The 20,795-nt window shown below is 37.3% G+C and overlaps 2 protein-coding genes and 1 long non-coding RNA gene across 8 annotated transcripts in view; 2 read left to right on the top strand and 1 right to left on the bottom strand.

Moving 5' to 3' along the window:
• Window positions 1-10,655, top strand: part of LOC144473563 (dystrophin, isoforms A/C/F/G/H) — an 856,126-nt gene extending 845,471 nt beyond the window's left edge. For 5 of the 6 annotated variants that reach the window (XM_078187528.1, XM_078187532.1, XM_078187527.1 and 2 more), the window contains 11 exons: window positions 855-1,114; window positions 2,303-2,461; window positions 3,647-3,783; window positions 4,480-4,684; window positions 4,811-4,896; window positions 4,983-5,310; window positions 5,418-5,529; window positions 6,901-7,539; window positions 7,613-7,727; window positions 8,391-8,498; window positions 9,394-10,655. In XM_078187528.1, the coding sequence (XP_078043654.1) occupies window positions 855-1,114; window positions 2,303-2,461; window positions 3,647-3,783; window positions 4,480-4,684; window positions 4,811-4,896; window positions 4,983-5,310; window positions 5,418-5,529; window positions 6,901-7,539; window positions 7,613-7,727; window positions 8,391-8,498; window positions 9,394-9,494 (2,250 nt within the window). In that variant the 3' untranslated portion in view covers window positions 9,495-10,655. The remainder of the gene's footprint in view (window positions 1-854; window positions 1,115-2,302; window positions 2,462-3,646; window positions 3,784-4,479; window positions 4,685-4,810; window positions 4,897-4,982; window positions 5,311-5,417; window positions 5,530-6,900; window positions 7,540-7,612; window positions 7,728-8,390; window positions 8,499-9,393) is intronic. The other variant, XM_078187530.1, reaches the window with a different exon arrangement.
• On the bottom strand, window positions 1,010-4,564 carry LOC144473564 (uncharacterized). The gene is made up of 5 exons (XR_013494609.1): window positions 4,460-4,564; window positions 3,562-4,043; window positions 2,218-2,548; window positions 1,449-1,551; window positions 1,010-1,226 (listed from the first exon to the last, which is right to left on the bottom strand). It is a non-coding gene; the product is annotated as an uncharacterized LOC144473564 (long non-coding RNA).
• Window positions 10,656-16,794: 6,139 nt separating the features above from the next.
• The window catches only part of Chd64 (transgelin calponin-3), a 15,261-nt gene continuing 11,260 nt past the window's right edge, over window positions 16,795-20,795 (top strand). Inside the window, exon 1 of the mRNA XM_078186316.1 lies at window positions 16,795-17,143. Within this exon, the coding sequence (XP_078042442.1) occupies window positions 17,090-17,143 (54 nt within the window). The 5' untranslated portion in view covers window positions 16,795-17,089. The remainder of the gene's footprint in view (window positions 17,144-20,795) is intronic.

The following is a 20,795-nucleotide window of genomic DNA, read 5'->3' as shown; positions in this document are numbered from 1 at the left end:
GACGTTAAACGCTTCTCTGTCTTCTTCGGGTGTTGATAAACTTTTAAATACTGGTACTTACTCATCGGTGTTTAAAAACTGGCGAAGTTTTTATCACCTGAATACAAGTTTTCAGAAATTTTAATAGGTTCTTGTTAATTACAGCGTTACGAAGTTTCTTAAACGAACTCCGCCGGACAAAATCCGTTACTAAAACCGAGTCACGTGAAGAGCAATATGAGCAACTTTATCATAAAACGAAAACTTTATTAATCCTTTGGGATCTCAAGCCGTTGTTCTACAATTAAATAATATATTTTAGTTTCGTAATATTGTTGAGATTGCTGCTGTAGCATTCAAAGTGTTAACCCTTTGCTGCTCGATTGGCGAGTTTGGGGCACCACTAAAATTGTTCTGTCGTGTCCAAAGATAATTATTATACCGATAAAGTTTATATTTGAAAGATTGTTGAATAATGGAATTGTTAGTATAAGTCGCAAGAATCGATTTCGTATGCATAATAGTGCATTTTGTTAAATAAAATAGAAATACTATGAGACAGAAAGATTATTTCAGATATACAGTTAAAATGACTTCGAGTGCAAAGGGTTAATAGATATAATTAAAAATTCTCTGACGAAGAGATTATTTAGAGTAACAATGATTTGTACGGTGCTCGTTTTGTTTGCAGAAAGAATGCCTTTGAAAGAATCACCCACATTATATAAAATATAAATTTTGGTTGACTTATCCGTCTAATTCATATAAATGGGGCCTCATTCTTTTTCAAATTAATAGATATATAATTAACAATTCTCTAAGAAAGAGATTAATGAGAGAATCGATGAATTGTACGGTGGTCGTTTTGTTTGCAGAAAATATGTGTCTTCCAAAAGTTGCTCGAGGATCTGTCGTCGCGGATGGCCGGAGCCGAGGCGATCCAGAGCGGCTGGCAAAATCCGAGCGATGCGAACGAGGCGACGGAATTGCTGGAGCAATTGCAGAAATTCGGCGAACGGCTGGTGCCCATTCAGAGGAACATCGAGGACGCGAACGACCAGGCCAGCGTCTTTGCCTCGAGTAGCGTCATCGTTTCTCATGCTTTGCTGGCGAAACTCGAAGATCTCAACACCAGGTATACTCCGGCTTCCAGTAAATTCCTCCAGTTACCGCGTTGTCGTTGTCGCGCCACGGAAACCGGTAACTGCGGATAGTTTGGCCGTTGGTGTTCCACGCATAAACGAGAACTAAATGAAGATTTATTTGGTTAATGTTTGCTAAGCCTTGCTATAACGCGCGTTGCGCCTCTCTTGAAGACTAAAAAATTCCGATGCATTTGGAAAGTAGTCAAAATTTTCGAAAGAATGTCAAAGGCAAGATTTAACCCTTTACGGTTGAATGGCGACTCTAAGGCACCACTAAAAATTATCATACCACGTTTCAAAATAATTTTTATCAAATTTACTTACATTCAAAAAATTATTGGGAGCTGTTAACTGTTGCACGAGTCGCAAAATTCAATTCCATAATGTATAAGATAAACCAGGTTGTAGCAAATGGAAATACTATAGTCTGGAAAAATATTTTGGATTTCCAGTTAAAATGGTTCCCATTGCAAAGAGTTAAAGACTGTTAATGTGGCTGAATTTTATATTTGTAATAATTAAGCAGCAGATTTTTCGCCCAAAATAAAAATTGTTTGCATAAAAAAGGACTTTATTAATAGGCTTTCATTTTGTCATCATGAATATGAATTAGAACAGTAAAGAAATTACACAACTTCGTTTGAAAAATGTTTAGAATAATTTAACATAGGAAATAGCTGCGTAACATTTATTGTTAACGCACAAACCGCTTTTGAATTTTGCACTTTGCTTCAAAAGTTGTTTTTTTGAAAACTGTACTTAAGATCTAACTACTAAGTAGTGGATTTTATAATCTCTTATTTTCGTGCGACCGCGTCGACAAAGGCATTAGTTTCGTTTCAAGATATACTTTAAAAATTAAAAACGATAAATGTAAATTAGTAAAATGTAAAAACGTAGCTACGTATTAAATTTGATACATTATCATTCAGGAATCTTGTAATGTCAAAATATTCTGAGCATAGTGCAAGGATTACTGCATTAATAACAGAAAAAGTAAAACTTGCCACTTTTCGTTGACAATGATATTCCTTTAACTGTGTTATTTCTGTTTACTAAAAACTGCATATATCGTACACCGTGGCGTACTTACCTAGAAGTCCCTTACTTCTCGGTTTTTCCCGGCTGCGTTCGAATGGAAAATCACGAGACGGTAACTTTTTCACGTGTTTTCGCAGGTGGAAGGTGCTGCAAGTGGCGGTTGACGAGCGTTACAAGTTGCTAAGCGGATTTGGAAAGGATGGCAGCACTCCGGGTAGCCAGGCTTTCCTCGCTAGCAGCGTGGAACCACCATGGGAGAGAGCCCTCACACCCGCCAAAGTGCCTTACTATATCAAGTAATCGATCTTCCTTGCTCTGCAGCCAGTCACCTTAAACTGACGACCGAATTCCACCTCTCCGTTCCAATCCCGTGCCGGCGCGATCTTAACGCAAGCAAACGAATAATTGATGAGACAGTTGTGATTTGAGACAACAGCAAGTTTGCCGGAGCTTCGGAGAAACCGAAAATTTAACGTTCGCGAGAGAACGCGCGATTCGACGATGGAAATACTGAATTCGAATCGAGGATCGAATTCGAACAAAATTTACTCTTCCGCTCGAAGTTACTCTCAAGTTACAATGTTACAAAGATGTCTTGTTCTATTGTTGGTTCTTTCATTCATTCCAATGCGATTGGAACTTTGACAATATTTAACAAAAACAAATTTTAAATGCCAATAGCACAAATAATTTTAGCGGCAAGCCATATAATTAATTCATCGAATTTGCTGGTTAGCTCAATGAAGCTAGTTGTAGATGTAATTTAATATAAATATAAAAAAAATTCCATTTGATTATAGATCAATGAATGCATCGTAGAACAGACACACGATCAAAGTAAATACATAGTGAAGCTGTGCAAACAGCCAAGTTCTTAATCCCTGCACTATAATAACGAGTCAAACTCGTGAGGAACGTTTTGCGCAAGATTCGATAAATGTAGCTGCCAATCACTTCTACTAAATCGAAACAAAATTTGTATCCGCAAGAATCATCTCATTACATCAAGGAAATAATTAAAAACGAAACAGTCGTAAACAAAGTAGCTCTGAAATACGTAATAGTGCAAGGGGTTAAAATCTCAAAAGCACGTCCGCTCAGAGATGATTTGTGTTTACTAGAAGATTAAAATATGCCGTAGAAAATAAAATAGTTTGAAAAGTAACAAGTTCAGACACGGCAGATTGAATTATAAAAATATGTTGGATAGATCACTTCGTCTAACCACGCCTTGCTAGTTGAAGAGTTTCTCGGGATTTCAAATGTTCGAGTTTCCCAATCCGTAGATAAATACTTAAAATGCGGCCCGAGCCAAGAATCGCTTGGATTTCGTAAAGATTAAACAAAGTTCTGGACGGGCTCGACTTGGCGAACTTCTATCCGCGGGGATCCTTACCGCCACCAAATTTCATTAATTTCGTAATCCTTCGCTTCCCCGCTAAGTGGTCGGACTCATTTCCTAATCCTGATACGTTTTCCAGCCATCAGTCGGAGACCACCCATTGGGATCATCCGAAGATGATAGAGCTGATGTCTTCTCTAGCGGACCTGAACGAAGTACGATTCTCCGCGTACAGGACCGCGATGAAGCTGCGCACCGTTCAGAAGCGTTTGTGCCGTGAGTATTTCGCCGGCTTGCAATCTTCTATAGCTTGTATATCTCTGGCTGACTCGTGTGGTACAGATTAGCATGCTCCAGGCGCGTTCATTAATCGCCACAATTTTCTCGATTAATCATCTCCTGCTGCAACGAGCACCGCAGCCTTGTCAATGCATCTCATCTTCCGCGTGCTATTTTGCTCCAAAAGATAGTGGCGCTTAATCATTTGGTTACTGCATTCGTGACGCCTTTGTATCGCATTTTTAAAATACAGTCAGCTGAAAAATAATTAAATAAAGTAAAAATCTTTTCAACGATAAAATAAATTTGGGAAGCTATAGTAAAGTCATACATGTAGATGTTGTACAAAAATCTTTAAACATTTTTGAGTACAACTAATTTTATATATTTAATAATTATTTTGAGTTTTTAGAAGATGTTCCGTTTTCACTTCTTTCAAAAGTAAATTCTAATTTGATATGAGTTATTAAAAGGTATACAATAGTTTATATTAGTCTAATATTTAGTATAGTCTAATATTTTCTTTTACGTCAATAGCCGTTGATTTTATCTAACCTCAAATATGCTGTTCGGAACATAGATTTCCTTTTAGTTAGTCTGAATACTGTTCCGTGTACTGTACAATACAATTACGGATCAGAAAATGTTTAGACACGCAAAGCAATATGATCACCGTTCAATTATCCTTTCCAGTGGATATGTTGAGCCTCTCCACCGCATTGGAACAGTTCGATTCGCACGGGCTCCGAGCGCAAAACGACAAGCTAATCGACATACCGGACATGGTGACAGTCCTGACGTCCTTGTACGAAGTGATAACGACCGACAATCCGACACAGGTGTCTGTGCCGTTGTGCATCGATTTGGCCATTAATTGGCTCCTCAACGTGTATGATAGGTGAGTGCGATCGGTTGTCATTGTTCGTCAAATAATCCAAGCAGTTCAACCTATAATCCCTGAAATTCTATTGTAAGGACAAACGTAACTGTATACAATGTTCACTGATTGATTTCTATTTTCCAGTCAACGAACCGGTCAGATTCGCGTGCTCTCGTTCAAAGTGGGCTTGGTGTTGTTGTGCAAGGGCCACTTGGAAGAGAAATATAGATGTAAGTTACACCGACACCACACTTTTCCCTAAACCCGGCCACCGGTACAATACAGGACACGGATAACGAGATTCCAACCGTTTCAGATCTGTTCCGACTGATCGCTGATCCGAACAGATTGGTGGATCAACGGAAACTAGGTTTACTGTTGCACGACTGCATTCAAGTACCGAGGCAGTTAGGAGAAGTGGCCGCGTTTGGTGGATCAAACATCGAGCCCAGCGTTCGTAGCTGTTTCGAGAAGGCTGGAAAAGATAAAAATGAAATAGAGGCGGTGCACTTTTTGAGCTGGCTGCAGCAGGAGCCGCAAAGCATGGTCTGGTTGCCTGTGCTTCATCGACTCTCCGCGGCGGAGAGCGCCAAGCATCAAGCGAAATGTAACATATGCAAAGAGTATCCCATAACCGGGTTCAGGTGAGACCGAATCTACAATTTATCGCAGTTAACGTACACCGAAATCACGCGGCAGTCTATGCCAGCATATATGCGCCATAATGTATACGAACGTATAAACATTTCAGATATCGCTGCTTGAAATGCTTCAACTTCGATATGTGCCAGAACTGCTTCTTCTCAGGCCGCAAGGCAAAGAATCATAAACTGACCCATCCGATGCAAGAATACTGCACTGCGGTAGGTACATGTATCAATAACCGAAGAGTTATGTTGATACTGCTGGATATCCTGTATTTTTACTGTAGGGGAAGTAATATATGTAACAGTTTTAATATATATATTCAGATATTAGAATAGTAAAACTAAGTCTTAATTTAATTAGTACAAGCCAAATTGTAAAACTCTTTTTGCTTTATAAGCAGTTGTATTGTTATTTATTCCTTTTTTAAAAATACTGGAATGATTTCTTGCCTAAACAATCCGCCATTTTTATTTGTTCCTCGCGATATTGTTCGTTACTATATAATTATTAACTGTTTAATACAGAGAAAAATAAGAAATGGACAATATTTTTAGTATTATTTTTGTTAATAGTTTGGAATATGGTACATGCACTGAAAAATAAGCAAAACACTATTGTCACAATAAAAATAGTCTAAAGTCAATTATTTCTTCTAATATATAACTAACTAGTATGTCTAATGTTTTACTACACCACACGTCGCACTTTGACTCAATATTTAATAAAATACAATATAGAATCATCCATTAGAAGGGATGTTTTGCACTGATTATATGTATACATATATACGAAAAAAGTCGAGTCTCGTATATTGTGTAACGAAACCTCTACAAATATAGGTAATAACTTTTAAGAAGGTTTGTGTTATTTATACAATGCACACTTATAAAATATATGTTAATATCCTACACTAAACAATTAAAATAATGAGTTCTGCTTTGAAAGAAGAAAAAAATTACGCTTGTTCTATAAATATAAGATGAATTATGTCCAAAAATAAACCAAGGGCACAACAATTGGTCACTCCACAGTAACTGACTCCATTATTCTATATCAGGGCTTCTTAAACTTTTGTCATTCACGACCCCATTTATGATTGCGAGTTTCTTGACGACCCCATACAAATATAAAAAAAAAATAAATTAATATTTTTTGATGATTTATTTATTAGGTAACAATATACATATGAAAATATATAGTTTTAGATTTAATTATATTTAATTATATTTGACATTAAAATCTCTCGCGTCCGCAGAATTTTGCTACGCGACCCCATTTGGGGTCGCGACCCATAGTTTAAGAAGCCCTGTTCTATATTGTTAATTACTGAAGAGTTCCATCTCTCAGCAACTAATAGCATTTTACGTAATCATTATGGTCACGTTGCAGAGTACTCGCACGTTTACCTTATTCGTCACATAGAAATATAAAAAGCGAAGGTCAACGTTGCATGAAAGTCTAAATTCTAGTGCTTATTTTGCCGAGTGCTGTGCCATATCGTATTTTCTATATATAGGTTGTGTATAGGCCGAGACGTCAGTGGCCATGACTCGGTGCAATAATATCTGTTTATTTATTGGGCGCAGACTACATCTGGAGAGGACGTGCGCGACTTCACAAGGGCACTTCGGAACAAATTCAAGTCGAAGAGATACTTCAAGAAACATCCGCGGGTTGGTTATTTGCCAGTGCAGACTGTGCTCGAGGGGGATGCATTGGAAAGCCCGGCTCCGTCTCCTCAGCATAGCTCCCTCAGCCAGGACATGCATTCTCGATTGGAAATGTACGCCTCCCGGCTCGCGGAGGTCGAGCTGTCGCGCACCAGAAGCAACTCCACGCCGGACAGCGATGACGAGCACCAGCTGATCGCACATTATTGTCAGAGCTTGAACGGTGGCGATAACGTGAACGTGCCGAGGAGCCCCGTTCAAGTCATGGCCGCCATCGACGCCGAGCAAAGGGAGGAGCTCGAGGCAATGATCCGCGAGCTCGAGGAGGAGAATGCGACGCTTCAGGCCGAGTACGAACGACTGCGCTCGAAGCAGACACCGGGCTCCACGCCCGAAGACGGCCACGGCAATCGGCAACCCGACTGCGACATGATCGCTGAAGCGAAATTATTGAGACAACATAAAGGCAGATTGGAGGCGCGCATGCAGATACTCGAGGATCATAACAGGCAACTTGAGGCGCAGTTGCAAAGACTCAGACAGCTCTTGGACGAGGTCAGTCGGGTATCTCGTCTCGCTAGAATTTCCGTTATACGACAGATTTCATGACGACGTTCCATTTTTACAGCCGAATGCCTCGTCACCATCGAAAACAGGCACTTTGCAGACACGAAGCGTAACTGCTTCGCAGCTGGCTACTGATTCTCCGGCGAAGATGAATGGCCATTACCATGATTCTCCAGGTAATTTTTGTTCCTACGTAATGATCACTGACTTAGCAAGAATATTTTACGTATGAAGTATGTGTGTTCTCGACCCTTATGGCTTCAGACATGTGTACAATGAAATGTGATGGTATTTAGATATTTTTTACCACCTAAAATATTATAAATCGATTTCACCTTGTATAACAATAAGACAGGCAATGGGATGATGTGATTGGATGAAAAATCATTCATCTTTACAAAGATAATGGCTTTTTAGTACGTAATAAATAATTATATCTGATATAGTAGATTTCATGGTACCAGTTTTGATAGTATGGTGTTTATAATTTGGATGTAATTTATATCGTGTTTCAATTAATCGTATTTTAGTTAATCGCAATTTTTATAATAGGACTGATATTTCTAAAATGTTTTCTAAAAATTATATTTTCATATTTTGGTCGAAATATGAAAAACACACGTACTGGATGAAAATAAATGGGACTCTCATAGTTCAGTAGTTTCTCACTTACAAAAGGATGCAAAATTTTAATGCGGCTTTATTTAGTTGAATTATGAAAATAATTGTGTCAATAGTACACCAATTAGCACTCAACTAATTAACAAAGTTGGACGCATATTAACGCATATTAACAAAGACGTTACCATAAGCTTATCGGTATGGGTATATGGGCGTAGGTGGTGGAGGCTCGAACGAGGGAAGAGTAAGCAGTTTAGAGAGGCCACCACCGCCACCGCATTCTCACAGCGTTGCCCATAACGTGGGTAATCTCTTACACATGGCAGGTTCGTTCCTCCTTGGCGTACTATTTAATTTAAATCATATTTATGTTGCCTTAAGCGAACTTCTTCATCTCGAACATTTTCTGTGCACGATTCGATTCTGCTTAACAATGACAATGCTTTCCTATTTTTTCACGCCACAGGATGGATGTAAGGTGAGACTCTCAACGCTTCTTTTCCTGCTGAATCTACGATTCGTGCGAACACATAATCACATATTCCATCTTCTTAAATTGTCGAATATACATGTTAATATCGCTATTCCAATACCATTTTCATGATGCTCGGTCGTACACGATCATGCACTGTGCATACTCGAATCACGACATAATTCTTTAACCATCGCTTACTGCCACTGTACATATTTTCGATTGCTGTAACGAAATGTCGTTTCTATGACTTTAACATGAACGTACTTGATATTGAGAAACAACGATTTTTATTCTCCATTATTTCCAAAGCGTTATTTTAAAAATGATTCTATATTCAAGGTCACTGATTTGAACGATTTAATTTCAAAATTATATCAAGATTTTGAAAAATTTTTAATTTTTAATGTAGTAGAAGAACGATATTTCTTTTGCAACAGTCGAACCTTAATCTCATAGAGGTGGATCGATCATTTTTCTTGTTACTCGTGTATGTGTGCATGTGAAGATGGTGATTACCTGTAATTACTTATAGAAAATGTAACCAAATTTTGGACCCAAATAATGTTTCCAAAAAACGAAATAAGAAAAGGTTCCTTGTAACTTACTTTTACTGAGAGACTGGTTCCTTATTCAGTTGTCTAGAAAATTTGAGAAAATTTGTTTGACAATAAGAATTGATTTTTGCCAAATAATAAGAGCCCACTGAGTTATTCTAGGAAAAGAACCATGTTTATTATTTTTTTTAGGAGACTTAGGAAAGGCTGTCGGCGAATTGGTGACGGCGATGACCAGCGACGATACGACAAAAACGAACGGGCAAAGGGCGCCTCCGCCGGCTTTTAAGTAACGATTACAAAAAGATCCATGGTCTCGGACCATTGAAGATGTTGGAGCGACATCGACGAAGACACGAAGAAAATTAGATTGATCGTAGAAAGATGAGAAATCGACGAACTTTGAATCTTTTATCATCAGTGACCAATAAGAAGTCTGGCTCTAAACGCATATCAGAGAGACGATATATCGCGCAAATGCAGGGTCAGGGGCGCCGTCATAGTGGTTTTGGGTATTTTATAAGTTTTGATATACACCGTTGTATAGCTAAATTATATTAATAAGACAATTTATGGTTTGGCTTTGGCGGGCCCCTGAGAGTAACTTTACTACATATTGACACGTCATATCATTGAGACTAATCGTACGAAGAACGAGAGATAAAAAGGGTTTGGGGGAAGAAATTTAAGGCGTCAGTTGTTAAATGCTTGCTAGTTAATCTATATGACAAAGGACGATGATAAAAATTAACGAAGATGAATATAATGATTATAAAATGAATTATCATGAAAGGATTAAAAAAAGTATCATTAAGAATGCATGCAAAAGCAATGTATCAAATCACATAATCTATTATAGATCGTAGGTTACATTTACATACCCATTCTGTTCACTGCCACGGGCTCTTCCTTGACATTCTAACAGAAACACGATGTACATGTTCTGTATTTAGAACGGCACACGCGGAGGAAAATCGGGGAAAAACGTGGGAAACACGCGAAAGGAAATCCATATTAAAACAAGTCGCTTGCACGTCGGTTCGTCTGGTATCTTTCCGTGACAAGCGCTAAACGGAAATCTTGAATTTTCCATCGGACACGCACATATACGTGGAACACAGTACATATCGTTACACGCGCTCGCGCGGATCATGCATATAACATATACATATTACATTATACATATGATACATATACATAACCACACCGACACACTGGGGACTTTTTTGTAATCGATAATAAATGAAAACAAGAAGCAAAGCAATGTGCATTACGACTCTTCAGATTTATATTTTATCCGGTTGCAATCGTTTTTTCATATTTTTTAATGGACTTTAGATGGCAATGTCTCTTATTTAAGCCTGCCGGATGTTACTTATATTTAAGAGTATATCGATAAGTATCTAATTTACAAACTGTAGGCTGTATTCTGATATGTAATAAAGTTGTCTAGAAAATAATTCCCACTGTGTCCATTGTTTCTCTTATTATTAGACGAAATAAGAACATAAAACCTAAATAGATTTCGAAACAACTCAAGAAACGAGAAATACAGTTATTTATTTGAGATACATTTGTGTTCAGAATTTTATTATGTTTAAATGGCTCTACATGTGCGTATAATAATATTACTAATGTACTATATTTAGAAACTATCTTTGCAATAAGTGATCACGTCAATTTAATAAAGAAATACGCAAAAAATGATTTAAATGAAGTAGATTGATCAATTAGCTCTCGCTGAACCGAATTCTTCGACCTGAAGACCATCTAGGTTGCAAGGACGTCACCTTGACCGGTTTTAATTCGATCCGGTTTTAATCATCCTTCGATGGAAATCGTAAGTGAATCGACGAGCAAGAAAGGATCGAGTGGTCAAGCGTGATTGCACCTGGCATGCATGAAACAGTGCCGTGAAAGATTCGATGTCGATACTCCCTTAGAAAGCGTATCTTATCAATGTAATTGCTTGAAAAAAGGCATACCTGATGAATCATAATTGAAACGGAAAACAATGCTTGAGAGAATCCGAGCGAGCGATTAAAAATTATTCGAATGTATTATATTCGGCTGATGTCGTCAACTTTTTATATCAAAGCACAGAACATTCCTCCAAAGTTTGTGCTTATTCGGCGAAATTTGAAACAGAAGCAAAAGAAGCTAAATGAGCTCGATAAGAGTACGCACGAATACATCACAAATTAAAAGTACGAAAGTATCTAATATTTTTAACGCAATTAAAATTGTCGTCTAGTTTTTAAATATTTATTGTCAGCTGGAAATAATGGAAACCTTGATTTCAATATTTGGAAAAATATTTATTTCATTCTCAAAAATATCCTTCATCTCATTACATAATTTTTTATTCAATATCAAATTGAATTCTTGTATGTCCTTAGTTTTTTTTATTTATCATAATCAAATCTGTAATTATAATCATATGTGTAAAATACAAAACCGCAACTACTCTACAACAAACATATATTTCATTATTTTATTTGCTAATAATGGAATATAACTTTTCATTGAATAATATATATGAATAGTTTTATTCTCGCCTTTTTCCAAACAATTTAAAATATTTTGCTTTTAGTTTCGTATAATACCACGCAGTTTGATTAATTTTCTTCGCCTTAAAATATAATTTATAAAAGTCCTCTTGGAGACATGCATATACTATACTTAAAAAAATGCAATAAAGAATCAATTCGTTTGAGGTACTATAGTTAAATGTACTGAAATTGAATACAAAATATTGATATACGTTCTGGTATGAAAAATCGAGATCGCTTCAGATCGTAAAGGGTGAAACTCGTATTTAAAAAAAAAAATCGAAATTCGACAATTTGATTGAAACGATCGCCGCTCAGAATGCTGCTCGGTATTTATGAAAGTGGAAAATATGTATAATAGTAAGAGTGAATCGGGATCATCAAATTAGCGAGCATTTCTGAAACACGCAAGGGGAGGTCTTTGCACTTAACACTGGTTTGCGTGCGGCGAATAGCGTGTTGGCCGTACGCGTACACGAGCAAGATGCACTCTCTCGAGTATACGTGGCCTCGACCTTGGTGCATTGCTCGACTGGACTGTGCATCGTCCCACACAGTGGCGTAACGCCCAGGTGAGATTTGAATTTTTTACCGGACCGTGTCCTCGGGACCAATCGTATAAGGATATACTCTCCATTGCAATTCCTTGTCACTCGAAGCCCAAACTAAAAATAGTAAACTATATTTTTCCTCTCCTTTGCAATGTGAACTTTATTACACTGAAATTGCCGATGCATTTTTAGAATTCTCATTTCCTATATTTATCGCTTTCTATTTATTTAATTTTGAAGATTTTAAATTTAGACTCTACGATACTTTCAATAAAAAGTAATGTAATTAATCTAAAATGTTTATATTTAACACGTTATAATATCTAAATAAATTATAACTTTTCATTTTTTAACGAAATTCTACTTTTTATTATTTTATCACCGGATTACAGATATTTATAGTTGAATGGTTATCTATATTATTAAATATTACTTAACGTAAACTTTATACAAACATATTCGACAGAAGCGAGTGTCTACGTCTTCATATTCACCTCGTTTACAGTTATCAATCATTACAATATACGGTAACATATAAAACAGCAATAACTTGCTGACATTATTTCTAGATACTTCTAGAATGCCGCAATGCATAACGGTATCCCGACATAGAAATCGTATGAAATATGTCCCTGCCAGTTGTACGTTCCTGACGAAACATAGAATCTTACATCCAGTTGCATAAAACGCTTGGTAATCTCTTAAATAACGATCACGATACAGTTAGTATGTAAAATGAAATCATTGCTGCTTCTAAATATTACATGCGAGCGAAGTGTTTCGTGATCAAGTCATGTTTCCAGAGCTTATACACATTGAGACTTCAAGTGCCGAGTATTGAGTCATCGATACGTGACACGTATACGAAAATGCGTAAGCAGAAATTTTTAGTGTACACTAAGCCTGACGGAGGTCGGTTATAATCGGTCCCTGTGATGGGTTGTGAGAGGTTTCATTAAACATTAGTTCAACGTTAATTATTTTGACTAAATTGGTAATTTATGACGATATATCATTATTATAATTTCTTAATAATTATAATTTAGAACTATATTAGTAATTATTAAATATATTATAATTTATAACTATATTAACCCTTGGCACTCTAGTGGTGACTTTAATGGACCACTAAAATTATTCTACCACACCCCAAGATAATTTTTATACCAACAAAGCTTAGATTTAAAAAATTGTTAAGTAGTAAAATTGTTGTTAGGAGTCACGAGAATCAATTTTGTATGCATAGAAATGCATTTTGTTACATAAAATAGAAATACTATGAATTAGAAAAATTATTTCAGATTTACAGTTAAAATGTCTTCGAGTGCAAAGGTAATATCTGTAATTATTATACATATTATAATCTATAACTATAATAGTAATTATAATAACTAAATTAGTAATTTAGTTATAATAGCTTACCAAAAATTCGGGCCTTCTTTACTGTCTTTTGCAGCTGCGATCATAACAAAAAAAATACTAAACAGAAGAATCGTTGCCCCCGCGTTAAAACCAATGCACTTCGAATTAAATCCGGTCCTACGGATTTCCGGTTCAGATAGTTATGTGGTTTACACGGAAACTTCAACGCTGCCCTTATCGAGAGTAGCCCCACTTCGAGCAGCGTAAACAGTGGCAAATTGCTTTACATAGGTTTTCTTAAACCAGTGCTTCCTCTCGAGCGGCGAGAGCTCGTTATTAAGCGAATTCCGCGCGTTCCTTCTGTTATGGCAATGCTTTTCTCACGGGACACCGAACATCCTCAAGAATATAGCAAGAACGAGCCGATGTTCGAGCCGAGGTGCGCTTTAATGCGGAAATATGTGGGCCATGATGGCATTTAGTAGCTATGACAGAACATTGGCAAGCTCACTTATTGAAATAAATAAGCAATAATAAATTTATAAGCATTTATAGCGGTCGAATTTATTGTCGATCGCAAATTGATCCTTCAAGTTGCTTTCTCACAAGTTTTTCAAAAGAGGAATTTCTGAATTATGTTCAACATTGATTAATAATATGTTTACTCGAGTTATTCAATTTTTTTTAATTGTGGATCTAAAGTGGTATTTGTGAAAAATTGAATCTAACATAATCTTTATACTATTTATAATATGAATATTATGTAAGTACAAGTAATATATGATCATTAATAAATAAAATGTTATGAATCGAAAAACTGTTTATTATTCCTAACTCTCGTTTAATAAAATTTCTTCGATCTAAAATATAACTTTTTCTTTTAGATTAATTCGTATATAAAATAAAAAAATGAACAAAGTATAAATGAAAGAAAAATATATGATATTGAGAATTTATAAATAATTTTTGGAGAGGCAAGACAATGAAATGTACGATTACAAAATTTTTGGTCGACCTATCGTCGGTTTCGTTTCCAGAACGAGTTCTGGTCGTAGCGGCCTAAAGCAACAGAGAGACACGAGAAAGTGGTCGAGATAGAGATGGCCAAAGGATCCTACCAGGGAATACATACATACATCGAAGATTCCGTGACCCAGCAACAAGTAATCTCCGTGAACGAATTTTTCGGTAACGGTATCTAATTTCGCCGTATCTAATATCTGAAGCTATCGGTGATAAAAGTTAGTATGCGTTTTATCTAATAAATAATTTTGATGAATTTACACGTATAAAATAATCAATATCAAAAGCTAAACATTACATTTCGCAACGAATGAGACAGAACGCTGGTCAAGTTATCATATCGAAGATTTTGATAAGTTTCGAAACGCAACGAATTGCCATTCAAAGAACTCATCAGTCTACATTCGGCGTTGACGTCATCGGTGTACACAAATCATGCGAACCACGGTCACAGGCTGCGGAAGTTAACAACACGTCGGTTGTAAAAAAATGGTGACTTCGAACATTCGATATCCATTCATCGAAACGCATTAGCATCTATAAATAAGTTTAATGAATTCCTACAACAAATTTTTATTAAACACGATATTCAATAGTATTATTGATCATTAGACCGTGACTTTTATATTTTCACAGTCTACGGAAGTTCGTATAATTAACAGTATATTAAAAGTATATAGTTTTTAATCTTTTCAATGGACACATTCTGATTTTTACAAAATAATTGCTTAGAATACATAGTTTATTACTCATTTCTATTACCTATTCATAACTTTGCAAGACACGTTTCCTACGTTATGCAATTATCGAATGTGAATGAAATAAAGAAAATGGTTGCGAATGAAATAAAGAAAATGGTTGCGAATGTAAAGAAAACGAGTTAATGCGTCACCTGTGATTATTTTATCCATTTTTCTATGAAGCTGTGATAGATTCCAATAATTTATAGTTCAAAGAATTGTCTTGCGAACGCGGTACGTAATCTAAGATTTGAAATATCAAATATAGTAAATAAATGAAATGACAAGGGGAAAATAAAGTGGTCATAAAATAAAATAATATGAAGTTCAAAAATATTAAAGTTAACATATAAAGAAGTGAGATTCAGAGAAAATCGACATTGTTAATAAACTTTAGTGATTCATTTTACAACTAAAAAATTCTACCTCTAGGATATATTAGTTCAACTATTTTGTATTTTACAAATCCTATTTTATCAATTTGTTCAATATATTGCAAAAGAATGAGATTCAACAACCTAGTAAAAAGTTAGTGTCACCCATACGTGACTCACGCGACACCGAACGCATTAAGAATATTGCCGTTCTTGTTATTATTATTATTACTCTTCATTTGTGAACAGGCATGTTATCCATCACGTTCATCAACGGTAGTAGTGCACCGATATATAGAAAATATATCCATACATTAAACACTACATTCTAGTTCTATACAACAAAATAAAACGTATATTTATAAAACAATATTTCACAGTCTATGTTTAAAATATTACAGAGAACCAAAGAACTCTGTATTATAGACTCTGTGTTAATACAATTCATCGAGTTATGCAGATCATAATTAATTCTGCATACTATTTTCGACAAATAAAGAAGAATATACTGACAGAAAATATAAAAACATAGCTTAAAATACTATAAAATAATAATACAAAATAATATAGTATACGACTAATTTAATGCAGTATTTTTACTTTTCACTGTACCCCTTATTCTACATTCCAAATGGTAAACATCTCGAAACATAAAAAATCCGAAATACCGATCATACCAAACAAAACTAGTCTCAAAATTCATTCGAGTCTCCGAGATACATATAGATCTACCGATCAGATCTCTTCCCGATCCGTTCCGAGAGCCTCGTGTTCCCGAGATTTTCAAGTTCCCGTACACCTCCGGCAGACAGAGAGCTGCTCGGAAGTTCTGTACGGTGCGGGTAGAAATTTTTCGAAGGCGGCACGAAACCGACTCCGGGAATTCGTCGGACGCCGCCTGACGTCATCCTCGTGCCAGACTGGAGAACGGAGGTCACGTGTCACGGCGTCAGACGAAAACTCGATACCGGGTCCGGGCAGGCACTGAGCACACGACTCGGGCCGCCGCGGGCCGGCAAGCCGAGCGGCGGACCGCGCGCCGCCGCCGCGGCCAATAAGCGTCCGAAGGACTCTCTCCAGCGCGGCAAGCGTTCTTGATCGCGTCAGTCGACCCGTAACCGTCGAACAGCATTCACCGTGCGATTCTCACCGGGCGATTCTTTCCGCGAGCTGTCGAACTGCCGTGCTTGCCGATATATTATTACTTTTTCAACTTCCTTTCCTCGGTTCTTGTTTTGTTCCTCTCTTCGTTGCCGGTGGAACACGAGCGCAGGTACACACGCGCGATGGCTTCCCACAGAGCTGCTAAGTCGGGTTTCGCAGCAGAAGCCCAGAGGAAGGTAAGACGACGAATACCTGTTTTCTTATTTCCCTCCAACCCCTCTTCTCGCCTCCCCCTCCCTGGTTCTCCCCTCGTCCGTTTTCCTCGGGGACTCGTTTCGTTTGCCACCCAGTGACCCAGTGAGGACCGACCATCCCCCGAGGGACTCGACCTAGTCAGGGTGATGCGCATGCGCGCACCCGGTGGTTCATTGTACCTGGATTCGTGTCGAATGCACAAGATGCTCTCGAGGGTTGATCGATGCGATATATATGTACCTACCGGAGCGTGGGATTTTGTTCGACGCTCGTGTCGTTTCGCACGAAATAGAAAACAGTATTAGAGGAATTTCAGCTAGGAGAAAAATAATTCTTCCAATATTTCGTTTTTAATTTAACTTCTCGTATGGAAGAATTTATTTGTATTTGCTCCGCGTGGCTCTTGCCTGCAAGAGAACGAATCAAAGATTTACTTTGTGGAGTGGTCTCGGTGGATATTATCTCTGCGATGGTTTAGTAGTTAAAGAGAAGATTGTAGAAAAGTACAAAGTCTGTCTTTTGATATACACGTAAAACTAGAGATACAGATGAGTCCGCCTGGTATGGTATTGTAGTTTCTATTCTATTTTGATTTTTTTCTGCCGTCTTTCACAAATCGAGTGTCAACAGTGAAACACCGCGGCAATTCCAAGTATGTACTCCTGAAAACCAGGAATGCGCATGTTGAGAATTTCGATGTACGTGCCGTACAAATGTTTACGTGACACGTATTCTGTGACACTCCGAGTAATCTCTCGTAGGCAAGTAATACGCACGGTGTTAGAACATGATACGGTCACGTTCGTAAAAATTCTGTTTTAACTATCCGATCGTTAGATAGACACCGTGATAAAGAACTTGTAGATCATTCTGATTTAGCAAAAAGAAAGACGATTAATTTTGAAGCGTTTATAGCTTCGTGGAATTTATTTAAAGACAACTGAAGTTGAGTTATATAAAACTGAATTTAAATGAGGGAAAAGTGTTTAGGCTTTCAAATTTGTCTATGTTATTTAATAAAAATAAGCTTTCCATTTTTCATAAAATATTGTGAAGCTCGTATAATCGCGTTTTGGTTTGGAATACGGTTTACAGGCGTAAAGCTGATAAGCTGAAACCGAGGAAATAATTCGTAGAAGATTATCAGGGTTTTTATAGGTATACGTCCCCTCCGAGACACCTGAGAACATAACGTGCCCACCTTGATTCCGATCACAAGTTCACCGGGCAACAGCTGCCAGCCGGTCCTACCTTTCGGCCGAGGAATTAAAATGAAATTCACTGTTGCCAAAGAAGGGAGCGTCTCTCGTGAAACCCGCTGGCCATGGTACATTTCTTTAGTGCAATCGCATCGTGAATGCCCCTCTAGCGTTCCCAATGTATTACGATAGATCACGCAACGATTACAAAACTCGATCGGTCTTTAAATGTTCAAGATTAATTCAATTTGCAATTGCGTTATCGAAATTTTGTTTGTTCGTACCAGTGACTCGTACCTTTAGAATCGTACCTTCGCAGGAATGTGAGAGGTTATGTCGAGGTTTGAAAATTTCTACTCTGACGTGTGAACACTTACCTGTTTTGATTTTCACCGACAAGACACATTATCTCTGTTATCGCGCTTCACTCATTCCGTTATTCTTTCGTAAGGCTGATAAAAACGTGAAACACAAAAAGCTGAAGTCCAAGGAAGGAATTAGTACGGAAACGTAGGACGATGGAAAATATAGTGCTTCATTGAACGAACACTGTTTAATTGAAACACGTGGTGTATATGGTTGGTACGATTGCCACGCCGAGATAGAAACAGAGAGAGAGAGAGAGAGAGAGCGTTTTAATTGTTGTTTCAAACCCTAAATTACTTTTTTTCCAATCCGACAGATGCATCATCGTCCGTAAATTAAACAAGAGGGGAAAAAATAGGGCAAATCATAAGGGGCCCGTTGTGTCTTGGAGCTAAACCGGTTCGTTTCGTTCCTCGTAAAACAATTGTCGAGTAACAAGTACGAAGGACGCTCATTATTGCACTGGTAGAGGAACGTATGCTCATTACCAAGATACGCTTATCGCCATCGGAATGCAACGGTCTGTTCTATTTCGCTGATACATCGCCGTTTTCGTCCTAGTTCCAAGAGAACGTGGATCAAATGTAAAAATCGTACGATTATCATAAAAACTTGATTGAGCTTTCGACGCCTGATGTGGTCGCGTAGTTAATGGGATAATATAATAAATCGTCGAATATACACGTGTGACGTTAACGACTTTAACGCGGCGAAAGGTCGATGATAGCATTGTTATCGCTGTCTCAAGGTATAGTCTGCGAACCATGACCACGTTTCATAATTATGTACCGACATTATCTTTTCGGAGATCCACCTTTAGCATCGTTTTCTCGGTTGTTCTTTTTCTTTGCTGTTCGCGACAAAATGGCACTTTTGCGCATAATTTGTCCTGTAATTAACAAACTCGTGTCGATGTGATTATATGGTTCAAGTATTGGATCGAAACTGTTGCATTGAGAATTAGATTTCGATGAAGATGAATGTAAGACGTAGTGTAAAATAGAACTGGTGCCACAGTTTATCAAATTTTTATGAATGGTTACTACAATTTTTAATTTAGTTTCGCATATTCGGCACAACTGTATACACAAGAACTCGTAGCCTAGTTGTTATTGTTATTCCAGTTTTCTCTTCTGTACTCTTTTTTAGCTTCATGTAGGAGCGATGTTTCGTTTGGAACTAGAGATAACAATTATAGACACGTGTTTCCGTGAACGTCGCGCGATGAATGTGTAGTATTATGCCCCAGATCTAAATATAGGCGTGCTTCATCCCCGAGAAGGATATCTGTATTAGCCACCGGAAGCACTATAAAGTGGTTTCCGTTTTAGGAATGGATAGACGCCTCGGGACACTCTTGCGTCTTGGAATTCCCGTTTGCGTCCTGTAAACCATTGATGTTTGAAACGAGCCAACACCATCTCTCCCATCTCCCAGTTTTCGTCAAATTCTCGCTCCAGATCTGCATTCTGCATGATCTGTAACATCGCTCATGGCTGTGTCCGTCGTCGAAGTCTCCGTGCTACGAAATTGAATTTGCGATTAGACAGGGGGATGTGCCTTACAAATTTTATTCGATTTACTTGCTGATACTTGCTACTTTGATTCAACTTACTTCTTGATGCTTACAAATTTTATTGGACTTACTTCTTGATATTTACTACTTTTATTTAACTTACTTCTTGATATTTACTACTTTTATTTAACTTACTTCTTGATATTTACTATTTCTATTTAACTTACTTCTTGATAGTTACTACTTCGATTTAACCTACTTCTTGATATTTACAAATTTTATTCAACTCACTCCTTGATACTTACTGCATTTATTCGACTTTCTTAAATGTTTCCACGATAAATTATTGGACAATAAAATAATTACATACAAACAGGTACCACCCCCTCTGATCCTGATGATTCTTGAGTACGTTGTCGAATTCGTCACTCTGAGTAGTACTGTAAAAGTTCTATATGGCATTGTTGTTTATTAGAAAGTTATTAATAAGAAATATGGAATTATATATTTTGTACTGCTTGAAGGGCATAACCGATTAAGATGGTCAAAACT

The sequence above is a fragment of the Augochlora pura genome, chromosome 7 (genome assembly GCF_028453695.1).
Source record: "Augochlora pura isolate Apur16 chromosome 7, APUR_v2.2.1, whole genome shotgun sequence".
Lineage (NCBI taxonomy): Eukaryota > Metazoa > Arthropoda > Insecta > Hymenoptera > Halictidae > Augochlora > Augochlora pura.
This window is presented reverse-complemented; position numbering and strand designations above follow the sequence as displayed.